The following is a 15,115-nucleotide window of genomic DNA, read 5'->3' as shown; positions in this document are numbered from 1 at the left end:
CTATATTTTCGTCCAAACAGAAATCTTTATTTGGCTCTTTTAGTTATACAATGATTTTTAATAGGGAAAATCACCTTGGGCCAAAGAAACCCAAACGTCATAAGGCTAACATTGTCAAATCAAAAACAACTAAACCAAGTAATAACACTTTGAAACATTGATAACTATTCAAAAATTAAATTAAGAGTACTCTAGACGCGTAAAAACGTTTACCACAGTTTAGAAAAATTAATAGTAACAAAATTTTTGGGAAAAGATGAAAATAATTTCAAAGTATCCCGTATTCAAGGTAATTTGAGTAATGAATCAATTTTCGACACTTTAACGAATCACCTTAGTTAACCTGCACATTACTTAGATAATTGATAGCCCTTAGCACAATGATCAACTTTGAACATTAGTTAAGAATTCTTTGTACATTTTTCTAAGCTTGTTGTTGGGGTTAGTAAAAAAGAACCTTGTTGGTTCGTTAAGTCAACTAAAGTTTAAAGATCACTACTGTAAAATAAATACTTAAGCTGTTATGGTCAATGTTGTTGAGAAATGTACATTATTTGTTTACTCATTTATTTATTTTTACCTATTCAGATTCAAAATTTTGTATCGGGAGAAACAATTTTTGTATTTCAATCTTCAGTTCGTTTCGCTTACGCCTCGAATGTTAGAAAAAACTTACTTCAGTTTAAAATGTTCCTAGTAGAAAAGTTCATCAACGTTTAGAATTGATTGAAACATTATCTCCTAACAGTTGAACAAGAGAAAGAATCTAATATCAATTTGATATTAGCAAATAGTTTCTTTTTAACATAAAAGGAGTTTTTCTTTCAAGAATTAGTTTAAAATGTTAAAAAGGTATAATATTTGAAATAATTTGAAGGTTAATCGAGGCAAATATTTCTGTACCTCATTACCAGACTAACTTAAGTCTAAAAATGGCGATTTTCAAGTCGTTACCGCTTTGTACGTTCATAGAATCGTATTTCGCATCGAGTCATGACAAAGTAAAAAAAAAAAAGTCACAATTATTTATCAGTGTTATAGGAGCGCGTTTGTCTGAGGTCAACTTTTGTATGCATCAGCCAACCGTTTTTACGCTCTCTTGCAAAGTAGTGGTAATGTGTCTTATGTGAGCCTGACTTTATCTTTTATTATTTTAGACAGGGGTGTCCATGAGAGGGGCACTCCTCATGGGCACTCAGTTCGAAATTTCAATGGCATTGAAATTTTTTGCGGTAGAGGAGGTGTTTTAAAGTGTATTTTTCTCTAGTGATGAGGGGACTCTCATTTTAAAGGAGTATTTTGTAGCATTTGTGGGGGGGGGGGGACGCCATTACTCTTAGTAGGGAGGGACACCCCTCGTTTAATGAAATTTAAGTTCGTTCAAGTTCCTGCAAAATTACGTTTTTTTTTTCCATTTGGGATTATTTTTTAGGTTTTATATTATTTCTGTTGATGTGTGTGTGTGTGTGTGTGTGTGTGTGTGTGACAAAGATGTGATGTGAACGTCTGCAAATGCGTTTGTCAGTCTGGTCGCAATTCTTCATAAATGTTCTTACCCAACATGTATTTGCTCTATTCTGCCAAAGAACGTGACTATTTAATGTCACGATTTAAAATCAGAAAAAACAAGGAAGTTTCCATCGTTTTGGAACGTACTTAACTATTTAAAAACAATAGCATTTTTTAAATTACTGCAATAATTGATGATAATCAGTCAGTATCATACCTTTTGTTTGTTGATAGTTAGCCATGCATTTAGTATAATTATCAAAGGGTTTGTTATTTATTAGGGTATCCATATTTAAAATGTGAAAAAGTGTTCTCTTAGTTTGTTAAAGCAATATAAATCTTAAATGCAAGTAAATGTTCATTCGCAGCAAGTTTAGTACTATAAAGCAAACTAGCTTAGTAGATTGGCATTGATTAAGGCAGGGGAGCCCATCCCCCACAAACAATGGAGCACCCCCTCAAGTTACTTCGGGATACCCCTTCATCCAAGAAATGGCCCCCTCCCCCCCCCCCAAAAAAATGAGTTCAAACTCACCAAAGTTTACCCCCTAAGAACTTCAATGGCACAGTCAGCACCAGGAACACCCTCTCCCCAATCCCCCCCGTGGGCCCCATGATTAAGGAAATCGCCTATCCAATTTTGCTTAGAAAAACAAAAAACAAGTTAAAATGCATATGAAATTACTTAATTTAAGCTTTTCGGATCGCTAGAAGGCCATTCGATCGTCACTTGCGGGACAGTCCGACTCGATAATTTCACCAACATTCTTTTTAGATCTTAATATTTTAACTAAACAGGAGCAATTTTTTAAAATTCTTTCATTTAATACAAAGACACTCCTGTCACGGTATTATTTTTATGAAATAACTTTGTTGCTTGAATTTCCATTTATTTGCATGCATCGCATGAGGGATATCCAAAGCCAACTTCTTTTAGTTTGCTTTGTGCATTTATTAATTTTTTGCTCTATTAATATATCAATGACGAAACAAATAATAGATTTTGAGAAATAAAGTTCCGACGTAAAAGAAACAAATCTCATTTTTTGAGAAATCTTTACATATTAATAGGCAAGCCGTTTTCTTTCGGTACCGATTTCTCCTCTGTTTGTGAACCGATTTCCTTCATTCTTTTTTTGTTCGGTAGCTATTGCCGAGTTTTAGTGTCATCAATAAAAAATTTTGAAATCGGACGCTAATTAACGGAGATATTAATAAAAAACGCATTTTCGTCCTAAATGGCTCTTTCTACGCGAACGAATGGTCAATTTTTTTTCGAATTTGATATGGTTGGAAAGGTCTTTAAAAAACACTTCTAACGAAAAAATTTTCAGGGCGCACAAGGTCCAATAACCTAAATTCATTAGAAAAAATGCTATAAACGTTTTTTAGTTAGCGAAACTCAAAAATTTTAAATTTATCTCTTTTCCATTGTTGAAATTCATTGTTGGATGCGTAAAACATTAAATTTTAATCCATTTTTTTACCGCTTTTTCTATACGAAAAATGCATTTTAATGCTTCGAACACGGTATGGTTGGAAAGCTCGCGAAAAATGCTTTAAAACACGTTTTACCCGGTTTACCGCGTGAAAATTGAAACCTGCTATGTTGACTAGAATCAGCGCTAGACGCAATTAAAAGTTAGTGAAAATTTCTTTTATTTGCTTTTTCACGCGACATAGCGTGAAGAAATTGCTGGATAATATTGTGGTGTTGTCAATTCTCGCTTGAGCATAAAGAAATGAAATACTTTCATTTGTTTTTATTATTGAGGCTTTTTGGGTAACTACAGGCATTTAAAGTATTTTCATTTTGATTATGTTTTTGCGATTTTAATATTTAAATAAATTATTTTACGGAGTGAGGGACGACTTTCAGTTCCAGCTCTCACTAATACCTGCATTTGCTATCACCACAAACAGATCTCAAGATGAAACTTGATAAAATTGGCGTATTATTACGACGTCCAGTGCTTTCGCATGGAGCAATTATATGTTGCCGTGACAACCGCTTTTACAAAAAATATTGTTTGTACAGAAGTTTTACGTATTAAGGGAGTTTTACGGCATCATTTCATTCAGAACGACTTCCATAATTGTGAAATTAGCGAACTTTATCCAGTTTGGCACCAATGCCAAAACGAGAAATATTTTTCTTTCGCATTCGTAAAAAACGAGTACAGAAATGTCTATTTGCAAAGAACTGACTACGAATAAAGTCCCATTTTAAGGTGGGGTTCATTAAATTGTAACCGTTCGTGACAAGGCGGAGGAAATAAATGACCAGAGGAATATACAATGGGGAGAATGGGACATCAAGCTTTTTTTTTTGATAAGAACGTTTATGAAAAACAGTGGGAAAAAGCAATGGTGTGGCAAAAGCATGTGGCAAAGGGAAGAGAGGCTATGGTGAAGAGTGAAACTTTGCGACAAAGTGGGGAGAGATCAAAAATTTTGAAAAGTGCATTTGTCAGTTTTCCTCTAAACCGTAAACAAATCACAAACACGATTTTTAAAAAAAATACACTATTATTGCGACGTCCAGTGTTTTTCAATGGACAATTTTTAATGTAGCAAGTAGGATTCGTTCATTTGACTGTTTGGAATTCAATAATTCTAACAGCAGAGGTCAAGGCAACTTACTCAATAATATTAAACCTATTAAAAGAAGCATTCTTCGTGCAGAAGTTTTACGTATAGTCCGAGTTTTGCAGGATCATTTCATTCGGGAAGATTTCGATAGTTGGGTAATTGGCATCAAATTTTTGGCGCCAATTGCAGCGCGAGAAATGTTTTTTTCTTTGCATACGTAAACAAAGAGTAGGGAAATAGATATTCGGTTACCACATACGGGTACCACAAAACTGGGGCTGTCCACGAATGAAGTCCCGCTTTAAGGTGGGGTTCACAAAATAGTAACACTTTGTGACAAGGGAGAGGAGAGACATGACAAGAGGGGCATACAGTGGGGAGAATGTGACAACAAGCATTTTTTTTAATAGGAACGTTTATGAAAAACAGCGTGACAAAGGGAAGAGGGGGTATGGTGAAGTGCGACTCTTTGTGGCAAAGGGGGGGGGAGAGGGTCGAAAATGTTGAAGAGTGTGACTTCAGTTATTCACCGCCCTTAACCATAAACAAATCACAAAGTCGACCTTTTTTAAAAATTACTATTATTGCGACGTCCAGTGTTTTCGAATGGACAGTTATATGTTGCCACGAGTAGAGTTCATTCATCTGATACTTGGAAATTTATATTTCTAATGACGCAACTTACTCAATAATAGTAGACGTTTTATAAGTAACATTGTTCACACAGAAGTTTTACGCCTAAACCGAGTTTTGATGCTTCATTTCATACGGGAAGATTTCGAAAATTTTATAATTGGTGATTTTTATCCATTGGCGTCAATTTTTTTTCTTTCTAATGGCAGCGCGAAAAATGTTTTTCCTTTGCAATAGAATAAGAAAAAAAATGTTGAGCCAGAAAATTTTTTTTATTTTCTCAACAGTTGTTTTTTTAAAAACATTTTTGAATGTCCGATTTTTGAAATAAGGCGTGGTCTTATGACGTTATAAGTGATGTACTTTGGCGTGCGATTCCATTGCCACGCTAAATATTTACGGATTGCTCTCAACTGCGTTTTCGGGTTATGATAATTTGCGCTGTGCGCTAATGTCATCAATGAGTGGCATTTTATCCCTTTTGATGCCAAAAAATTAATTTCAATCTGCACACCAATTAAAATATTTATTAAAAAATATTTATTTTTTTCAAATTATTTAAAAAATGGTTAAAACCTTTGTTTTTAAGCATCCCCTTTCAGTAAAAAATACTTTGAAAATTTCGGAAACGACTCCATTACCGAAATATCCCTTTTCATCCATTTATTTTGAGATTAACAGATAAATAGCAAAATTAAAATAAACTATTACTGTGGTATTGTGTGTCCGTATAAAAATAGTATTTTTTCAGATATGCAGTTAACATGAGTAAGAGTAGAAATAAAAATATTAGAAGCAGTTAAATTCATACAAGTTTTCTCAAATATTCATTTATGAATATGGTCGAATTTCGACCACTGAGCGAACACTAGTAATATTTTAAACCGTATAAAAACGAGCTGATGTTGTGCATCGCATGATTTCCTCTTACTCCAATTTTAATGTCATTTTCCCATTATTGACAATTTTAATGTGATTCAATAGTTTACTCTCTAAATATCACCACCAGTGGCCAAATTAAAACCAGATGTTAAAAAAAGAAAAAAAAAAGAAAGCCAAATTTGTCGCCCAATAGGCGACAAATCTTGGAGATTAAAAGACTGGCGATATATCGCCAAGTGTCCGCCAAATTATCCCATCACTTGAGCATACATCGAAATAAACAATGATTTCCTCCCAAAAAGGGGCAAAAGACCCCTTTAGCAATTTAGAAACACCCGAATGCAATCAAAACGGGGTGGGGGGGGGTGCACAACTAGACCCCACTAGGAGTCTATGTACCAAATTTCAACTTTCTAGGACATGAATCAACATCTAGGACATCTATTTGTCGCATAACTCAAGGACATACCGTTCTTGAGTTATGCGACATACATCCGCACATCCCTACATACGCACATACATACATACGTACATACGGACGTCACGAGAAAAGTCGTTGTAATTAACTCGGGGAATGTCAAAATGGATATTTAGAGTGTTTATACGTTCTTAGGAACTTATCTGCGTGTGTTCGGGTTTAAAAAAAAAAAAAAAAACTCAACATTAATTCGGGGGTGAGCAAAATGGAAATTAAGGCCGAATTTTGAGTGAAATTTTTTTTGCGAATACAATACTTACTTTTTTGTAAAAGGAAGTAAAAATATGGCCATTCCATTGAAAACAGTCTTATGTCCCGCACGTGATGACGGTATCTTAAATTTCACAAAAAAGAAATAATTTTCAAAGGTACTGACAAAGGTTCAAATTATCAAAATTTACTGAATAGTTCAGATTACGAAATAACTTAAGAGAAATCTGCAAAAATCGAATTTGCGAAAACAAAGAAATTTTTCAAGATATGAACGCATATGCATTTCTATATACAAATGTATCATATGCACATATCAAACATCAAAATCATAGCCCAGCTACGGAACAAAATCATTAGTAACTTGGTCCACCGAGCAGTGTAAACTGCATTGTCCCAAGTGTTGAGGGCTAAGAAAATGTCACAGCCTACTTCTCATGCTCTGGAAGTAACTCAAGACGTTTTTCTAATGATGATTTTACCTCTGTCAGTATGAGTTGACGAGAAATGCTGTCTCTGCATGCTTGTTGTCGTCTTCGTTCTTGTTATTATGTTTGTTGAGTTTATATAATTTCCGCAACAGATACAATACCGTAGGCAGCAACATTATCGGTGGCGTATGAAATCATGGTAATCTTTCTTCGCAGAGAAAGAAGGTATCTCCAACAGTCCGATGTTCATTATCCAAAAGTGAGTAGGGGAATGTGGGGCAAAGTGAAATAGCGGAACAAAGTGAAATGGCCAAATATTTACTCAGGTTTAGCTCCACCTAAATCCCCTATAACTAGGGAGCCGACGCATCCGCCATTTTGGATCAAAGTGACCGTCTGTTCTTGAGCCATTGCCATAGGGTGAATTATTAAAAGATGCAAGAAATAATGTTAAGATCGTAAAAATAAGTGAATGTGCCGCAGTGTACTGTGCTAATAGTTCACAGAAAGGATTTTGTTTCTTTAAATTTGAAAATTAATAACCCAAGATAAAAAAGCAATTTTATTGACGATTTGCTGGAAATACGAAGCTAAAACTCGACAGTGCGAAAGCAGTAAACATTGTTATGTAAATTCTCGGTACTATTTTTATTGCTATGAAGTAATTTAGTTTGAAAAAATATGCTTTTTGGCTTGGTTTTTTTTATACAACAGTTACATTTTTAAATCAGTTGATAAATTAATTGCTAAGATCCAAAAATGTAATGCTGCCAAAAATGGGACTAATTCACTTTATTGGAAATTCAAGTATACAGTATTAGCACATAAAAATAAATAGTTACACTAATACTACTAAGAGCATTAATAGTGTAAAGTAATACTAGTTTCATAATTAATTAGCAAGTTAATTAATCTTACAAATAACCGAATAATAATAATATATGTAATATTTCACCAATTGAAATGTTTTCGATTTCTTAATGTTTTGTTGGTTTGTTTATTTCTTCAAAATATGACACTAATTGTTCTAATGTCAATTTGGGACAAAAACGAATGCATTACGCTAACATAAAATGAAGCTGAAAGGAAGCGAAAACACATCTAGTGTGGTAATAGTTCTCCGACTTTTGATCAAAAATGGCGGACAGTTCGGCCTGGTATGTGTAGGGGCTCTAGCTCTACCTATCTGGCAATATTTAAACTATGAAGCAGCAAATGGAGTCTATTAAAATCAGGGAAAAAATACCACGGAAGATTAAAGCATATGATGATACAGGCAATTTTCAAAAATTGATACTCGTATTGTAATATTTTGTTGTATGTCAAAAATTATTTTTTGCTATTATAATACGAAAAGTTCATGTTTTCAACATTTTAAATATTAATTGACACTTTCTAATATTCGGTGCAGTATTTATTTAGTTAATATTATGCTTATTTGAAATTTGTTTATTTTTTACAATTATTCTAGTACATGCGGGGCAAAGTGGATAGGGCAAAAAATAAAATATTTTACTTCCTTTACTGACTCCATCATTTTCGCAATTACTTACGTATTCTTTTATTAATTAATTCATTTACATTCCTTCAAGAGTAATTCACTTTTTTATTCATTCATTTGCTTATTTTCTTATTTATTCACTCTTTTTCTCTCTCGTATATTTTTCTTAATATTTATTAATTAACTAATTTATTCAATTATTCGTTTATTGTTTCATTATCTTTTCATTCAATAGTTCAACCTTTTATTTACTGACCCACTTGGTCAAAAATACTTTTTCTATTCGAATAGAAAATATTCCATTTAGAAAAATATTTTATTTTTCACTTTGCCCCATGAAAAATAAAAATGAAAAATTTTCACCTTTTTTTTTTTGTAAAGGCTCAAATTTGCTGGTAAAAATAAAAAGTAATGTTTCAATGGAAGTTCTATCATAAAATACAATGTTCTTTCTTTAGGTACTGTAATTTTCAAAACAAATTTTTTATTTGTTCGTTTTGAAAGAGCTCAATCATAACTTTTTCACTTTGCCACACATTACCCTACTCAGTGCATAGGTATTCGATGCAGTTAAGTAAAGCCACACATGTTTATTTCAATTAGTATATTACTATATCCGTTTTTCTATTGAGTGGAAAAAGTTGACATGTTTTGTTAGAACAGCTAAGTTTTGAAATGTTTTAAGATGTTTTAATAAGAAATATTAAGTAGAATAAAATGTATGAATGGACAAAATGGTGAACATTTATTGTCGTGTCTAACAGTAGTATTACCTGTTTGCTAAAGCCACTGTTTCTGATAAAGTTGCGGTCAGGAATTCTTTGAAGAACACGCTGAGACGCAGGGCATTGGAGTTGTGGAGTGAAAGTCGGACTGATTGTGGGGTAAAGTAGCCTGAGTTGGAGCGACGACGGACGGTTGGAGTTGGGAGTTGAATGTTTCAAATTCCGAGAGTCGGAGTCAGTCATTTCTCCTCAAAGTTCACAATGGGGTTGTTTCCTTCAGTCAAAAGTCTTTCTTGTCTTCAGTGACAAAGTTCTTTTTGTCACTGAAATTGATAGAATAAGCAAAAAAAAAAAAAAAAACATGGACTCAGAAAATACTTTTATTTTCCCAACAGTTATTTTTTAATTAACATTTTAAAATGTCCGATTCTTCAAACAAGGCGTGTTCTTTATGATGTCACAAATGATGCACTATGACGCACCTTCCTACCGCATTTCCGCGCTATGATAATCAAGAAGCGAATTACAATTGCGCTCTACGCTTGCTATCAACCATATCGTTGCCAATACACGTGAGTAAAGATGCGAATTAAATATTCTGGACAGTGAATGGCAACAATTGAGTGGCATTTCATCATTTGTGATGTCATCGGCACAAACGTTAAACGATGAAAGAGCACCGATTTAAGTAATTTTTTAAAAATATTAAACTAAAAGAAATTATTAAAAAAAATAGTCAGATTCTATGTTTTTAAGCATGCTCTTTCGGGGAAAAAAAAACCTTCTAAAATTTTGGAAACGACCCCATTCTACCAGTGCTTGCGGAGTCAGAGTAGGACTGATTTTGGGGCTGAGGAGTCAGACCGAATCATTCATTTTTCCAGGGGCGCCCCGATGGGAGGTCACTGTGATCTTCTAAAATGTATCCTTATCCGGGACATTTTGCTGACGATTTGGCAAATTTGGAGACAATATTGCAAATTCAGATTATTTTTAAAATTTTACTTATCTATTTTTTAATAATGCCTAATGTTTCTTCTCGTTAGATACTATGCCTATATGATATGTGTGCATGCCCGTATTTGTTAAACATATACTTTGCTTTTCGCATGATTATTTTTTAGTGTTAGTTTCAAAATAATAATAATAATGATGATATAGCAAGTCATTCTACAGAAAATCGGACACTTTGTCCAACTCGTTTATATTTTATTTCAAAGCTAATACATCAAAATTTAATTAAAAAATATATTTTTTGCCAAAAAAGAAATTATACATTTTACTGTGAATTATTAGAGAATTTTTTTTGTGTATTACACGTTTTGAAATGAAATATGAAGCTGTTACGTGCAGGACAACGCACCTGCATTTCCGTAGAATGGCCCAAATGCATTTCACCGTTTTAAAATCTAAATTAAAATTGCCTTCTCAAGCATTCTTAAATAATCGTGACATTGAAATCACATTGTCATAAGCTTTCTGTGTTCTAAAAGATTATCCAGAATATTACGCGGAAAAGAAAGTCAGCAATCTTTTTCCTGTTCAAGTTTCTGTTTTTCTTTAACGTGAATTGTTTACTTATGGTTATCTTTGATCTTTAGTGCTAAGGTGTCCATAATGACTCTGCTGCCTGCATGGATGGATGGCTTGACGCCAGAGATGGTTCGAAAAGCAGAAGAAGAACTGGGAGAAACAATAGAAACCAGACTTCAAGCACTGAAAGACTTAAGGAGGCTCGTCCACAGTACGTTTTACATTTTAATTATTCCTTAAATCGGGATTCTGGGGAAATCCCAGTCGTACTTCAGTTAATTTTGCATCTCGTTTTCCTCGTGAAGAAGGAAAAAACCTTTGAATCCATGCCAAGCTTTGATTGTCATAGAATCATCAAAACTGCTGGTTGTTGTTTTGCTATACAATTATTCGGTCTGATCGAAATTCTGTGAATATTAGAAACTGTGGAGTAGACGTAGACAGGGGCGCCCCGAACTTAAAACTTTTGGGAGGGCGGAAATCAGCTGCTTGCCAATCAGGGAAAACAACTTACAAAACTTTAAAAAACTGAGTTAATTTTGAACAAAAATTGATGGAACGCTCACCAAATTTATAGAATATTACAACAAATTAAGTGCATAAAGCATGAAAATAACATCTAGCGATATACATGAAATACACCGCCAGCTCAGTCATTTCCAGTCGAGGACTGCAGTTTCTGCTTATTAGTACTCATCAGCCCAGCATAGGAGTGACTGAACTGGAGGTGGAAAACCTCTTAAGGAAGGTCTTCCACTTCTTTCCTTAAGAGGTTTTCCACCTCCAGCTCAGTCACTCCTATGCCGGGCTGATGAGTACTAATAAGCACGAAACTGCAGTCCTCTGCTGGAAATGCCTGAGCTGGCGGTGTATTTCATGTATTTCTACCTTAGCCCTGGCTATAGGGCGGTAACTTATTGAATCTAGCGATATAGCCTGCTTTTACACTGCTGTGGCGTTCGTTGACCCTGCTGAAGAGTCATTTATTCTTGCTAGTTGATTGATGAACATGGGCACATGACTACGTCATGTTATGTTTTTCCAATATGTTCTATGTGCCAAGGCTATGTCACTCCTAAGTACCTTTCGCAGACAGTTTTCGAACTACTTCGTTTTCTCATCGCTGAAAAGTATTTTCGATAGAGCTTTGTCATGAGAGTATTCAAAGAGATTTTTGGTGACGTACGGAATCTGACCAAACTTTTGACATTGTTCAAAATCTTTCTAAATTGTGTTGTAATAAATATTTTGGAATTTTGAAGAGAAACGATGTACTGCGAGAGAAACGAGCACTGATGTTCCGCTAGATCATATATTATCCTCTAATCATTATATTTATTACTAGTGTTGTTGTTGTTATTAGTATTATAATTGTTGTAATTCATGTTATTCTTCTTCTTCTTATTATTATAATTATTATTTTTATTATTAATGTTTTATTATTATTATTATTATTATAATTATTTTTACTATTATTATTACATTATTATTATTACATTATTATTATTATATTATTATAGTTATTATTATTATATTATTATAACTATTATAATTGTTGTAATTGATGTAATTATTGTTATTATTATTATTATTATTACTATTATTATTATTATTATTATTATTACTGTTATTATTGCGATTAAAACCTGCAACTTTTCTTTTGCAGGTGAATCTGATTTTCGTCCTCGTCTCGATGACGCTTTTTTGATAAGGTTCCTCAGGGCTAGGAAATTTAACCCTCAGAGAGCATTCAACGCCCTACGCAACTACTACACATTCAAAGTCAGGTACTCGGGCATGCTGACAGACTTCAAGCCATCCGAAGTCCAGAAGGTGATGGAAATGAACAATCTATTCGTGCTTCCGCGGAGAGATCCTTCAGGAGCTGTTGTAGGACTACTAAGAGCTGGTGAACCTTCCATATTATCTTATTTCTATTCCATCAAAACCCCTTGCTGTGCTTTAATCTTTAATCAGTGTTATTTTGAGCCTCTTTTCTTTCTTTTTCTTTTTTGTGTACTTCGATGATTGAAATTGGTAGTGTGGTACAAGTAGAACAACATGTTTACACATACCGACATAGATTGGTACTTGAAATTGATAGTGTGATACAAAGAGAACAAAATTTAACACATAGCAACGCAGATTGGTACTTACAATTTATAGTTTGGTACAAAGAGAACAACATTTTAACATATAGCAACTCAGATTTTCTCTCAAGATTGATAAGAACACTTAAGCCCTTAATAACCACTCATTATTTCTTTTAATTTTAGTAACGTAAACTTGCTATTATATGGTCTACGGCCAGGACACGACATCAAAAGTAAGCAAATTTTCCGTAGCCTGTCAAAAGAGTTAACATTAACTAGCCATAATTGATGTTCATCAAACCGTACGGTAAAATTCCAAGAACTTTCAAAACTGAACCTTTTTTTTTTCAGTAAGCAATGCGATGGGAAAATCATTTTGCTCTGAAAAAGGAATTCTTTCCATTGAACAGGCCTTCTGTACACTCTACGCAGAATAGCTTGTAGAGTTTCACATAAGTATAAATATGTGTGCACTCACTTTATTACTAATATTTCGTTCTTTCTTTCTGCAAACGTATATAAAACATTAAGAATTACTTTAATTATTAGGCATTAAATCATGCTCTCACTTACTATGCAGTGAGAGCCGGTACGTTTTAAAAGCTCAAAAATTACAACGAAATTTCTAGAACTTCCCTGCCTTCCTAATGTGCGGGCTATGATTTTAAGTACGGTAAATTCCCAATTTATCCGCGACCTATCACCTGTCAAAATATTAATAAATAAATAAATATCGGTGATGGTTTACTGAATGCAAATAAATGTACACATTTTAACTCAATTAGTCCAAAATTCATTTTTAAACATTCCTCTATTGCTTTCTTCCCCCTCCCTTCTAATGACATTGAACCTTTTAAGGTCACCGAAACCTGACTAGTTGAAACCTGATTTTTAAATCAACACTACTTCTTGCTCTACACCTTCATTATTTATTGATTGAAAGATCTACACTACTTAAGTGCGTTAACGAGTGACCGGACCATTCTTGAAAATTGCCTTTCCCCTCCCCTCCCCTTTGCATGTTAGATTGATCTGCTGTTGTTCATCTGCTTGCACAATTTGCTCACGTATGTGTAATTCGTTTGCAATAATGAGCGATCCTTTTCTAGCTTTTGCACACAATGCCATCGCTTTAGATTTTTAACTATAGCTAATGCGGATGTTCTTGATAGTAAGCGAGTGTTCTTGATCTTTTAAAGCACTATTTGCGTCCACTAGTATAGTTTTTATCTAATTTGCGAATTATCCACGAATTCGCTTATCCGCGGTTACTGTGCCACCCTATTCCGCGGATAATTTGGAGTTTACTGTAGGTATTTCTTGTAATTATTGCTAAGTAAGTTGAGGTCTTATGTGGAGGAAATATCTGTAGCGTGTAGCTACGCCCCTTCTGCGTATATAACTATCAACTATCAAAGGGACCTCTGACCCTCAAACTATGAAGGATTGCGTGCCAGGCGCCTTGCCTTCAGAAGACAACACAGTAGATGGTGGTGCCATCTATGGACAGTTCGAGAATTTAGAACCAGGTCAGGAGCCAAATAACTTTCTGGTCTGGCACCCCCAGAGGTATCGTTTCACTTGGAGGACATTATGATCACGAGCATACTTAACGTCGCCCAGTCACCATTATTGACAACGCGACGGTGGCTCTTCGACCAGCGAGGCTCGAACCCGAGACCCTCTGGCCGTAAGTCTTACCGATCAGGCCACCATGGCCCGCGCATACATGTAACATGTTTTATAACTATGCCATCTGATAAGTTACAGTTTAAAAAAAAACTAACTTTTATTTTTTTTTCTAGGATACTTCAACGTGGAGAAAGCTTCTCCTAATGATTTAATCGCCGCCGTTTTAGTGTGTGCAGAACTCTGCCTTGAAGTGGAGGCTACTCAAGTGTGTGGTGCCGTGCTCATCGTCGATTTCGAAAAGTTCTCATTCAAGCTCATGAAGCAATTCGCATCCCCGGCACTGCTTTACCGAATCATTCGATGTGTACAGGTGAGTATTAAACAAAATCAGTACCACAATGAAAGCAAATCACTGTGTAAAAGTATCTAAGGACGGATCCAGAAAATGTTCAAGGAGGGAGCGATTGTATTTTACTCTTTGAAACTTCAATTTTTAAAGCTTTTCGAAAGGGTGAAATGAACCCCATCGTAATCAAAGGTGTCCTACACTTATGTTTCTTTCGAAAAATATCCAGAGGGAGCCCTTGAACCTGTCTCTAATGTCAAATATCATCTAAAATTGTGTAAAATTGAGGTTTTGGAACTTAAATTAAAAAAAAAAAATCTTACAGAAAGTTGTGTTCCCTATCTCAAAGTAAAAAGAGATGGGCTACGATTGCGTTTTCAAAACTTCTAATTTGAAACTTTAATATCGAAAATATACCTGAAGAAAGGTTCCTGCATCTCGACTCAAGGAGAGGGCGATCGCCCCTCCCTTATACCCGTCTTTGAAAGTATCGGACCCTAACATCGTAAATTCAAAGTACACATTGGAAACATGTTTGGAATATTGAGTT

At 34.5% G+C, this 15,115-nt stretch overlaps 1 protein-coding gene across 2 annotated transcripts in view; it reads left to right on the top strand.

Annotated features, from left to right (window-relative positions):
- Positions 1-15,115, top strand: part of LOC129223941 (alpha-tocopherol transfer protein-like) — a 44,196-nt gene that overhangs the window by 15,318 nt on the left and 13,763 nt on the right. For both annotated transcript variants that reach the window (XM_054858324.1, XM_054858325.1), the window contains exons 2-4: positions 10,563-10,705; positions 12,161-12,403; positions 14,393-14,589. In XM_054858324.1, coding sequence (XP_054714299.1) covers positions 10,579-10,705; positions 12,161-12,403; positions 14,393-14,589 — 567 coding nt within the window. In that variant the 5' untranslated portion in view covers positions 10,563-10,578. The remainder of the gene's footprint in view (positions 1-10,562; positions 10,706-12,160; positions 12,404-14,392; positions 14,590-15,115) is intronic.

Source organism: Uloborus diversus, chromosome 6, assembly GCF_026930045.1.
Source record: "Uloborus diversus isolate 005 chromosome 6, Udiv.v.3.1, whole genome shotgun sequence".
NCBI classification, from domain to species: domain Eukaryota; kingdom Metazoa; phylum Arthropoda; class Arachnida; order Araneae; family Uloboridae; genus Uloborus; species Uloborus diversus.
Note: the sequence above shows the minus strand (reverse complement) of the source record. Positions and strands in the feature narration are given on the sequence as shown.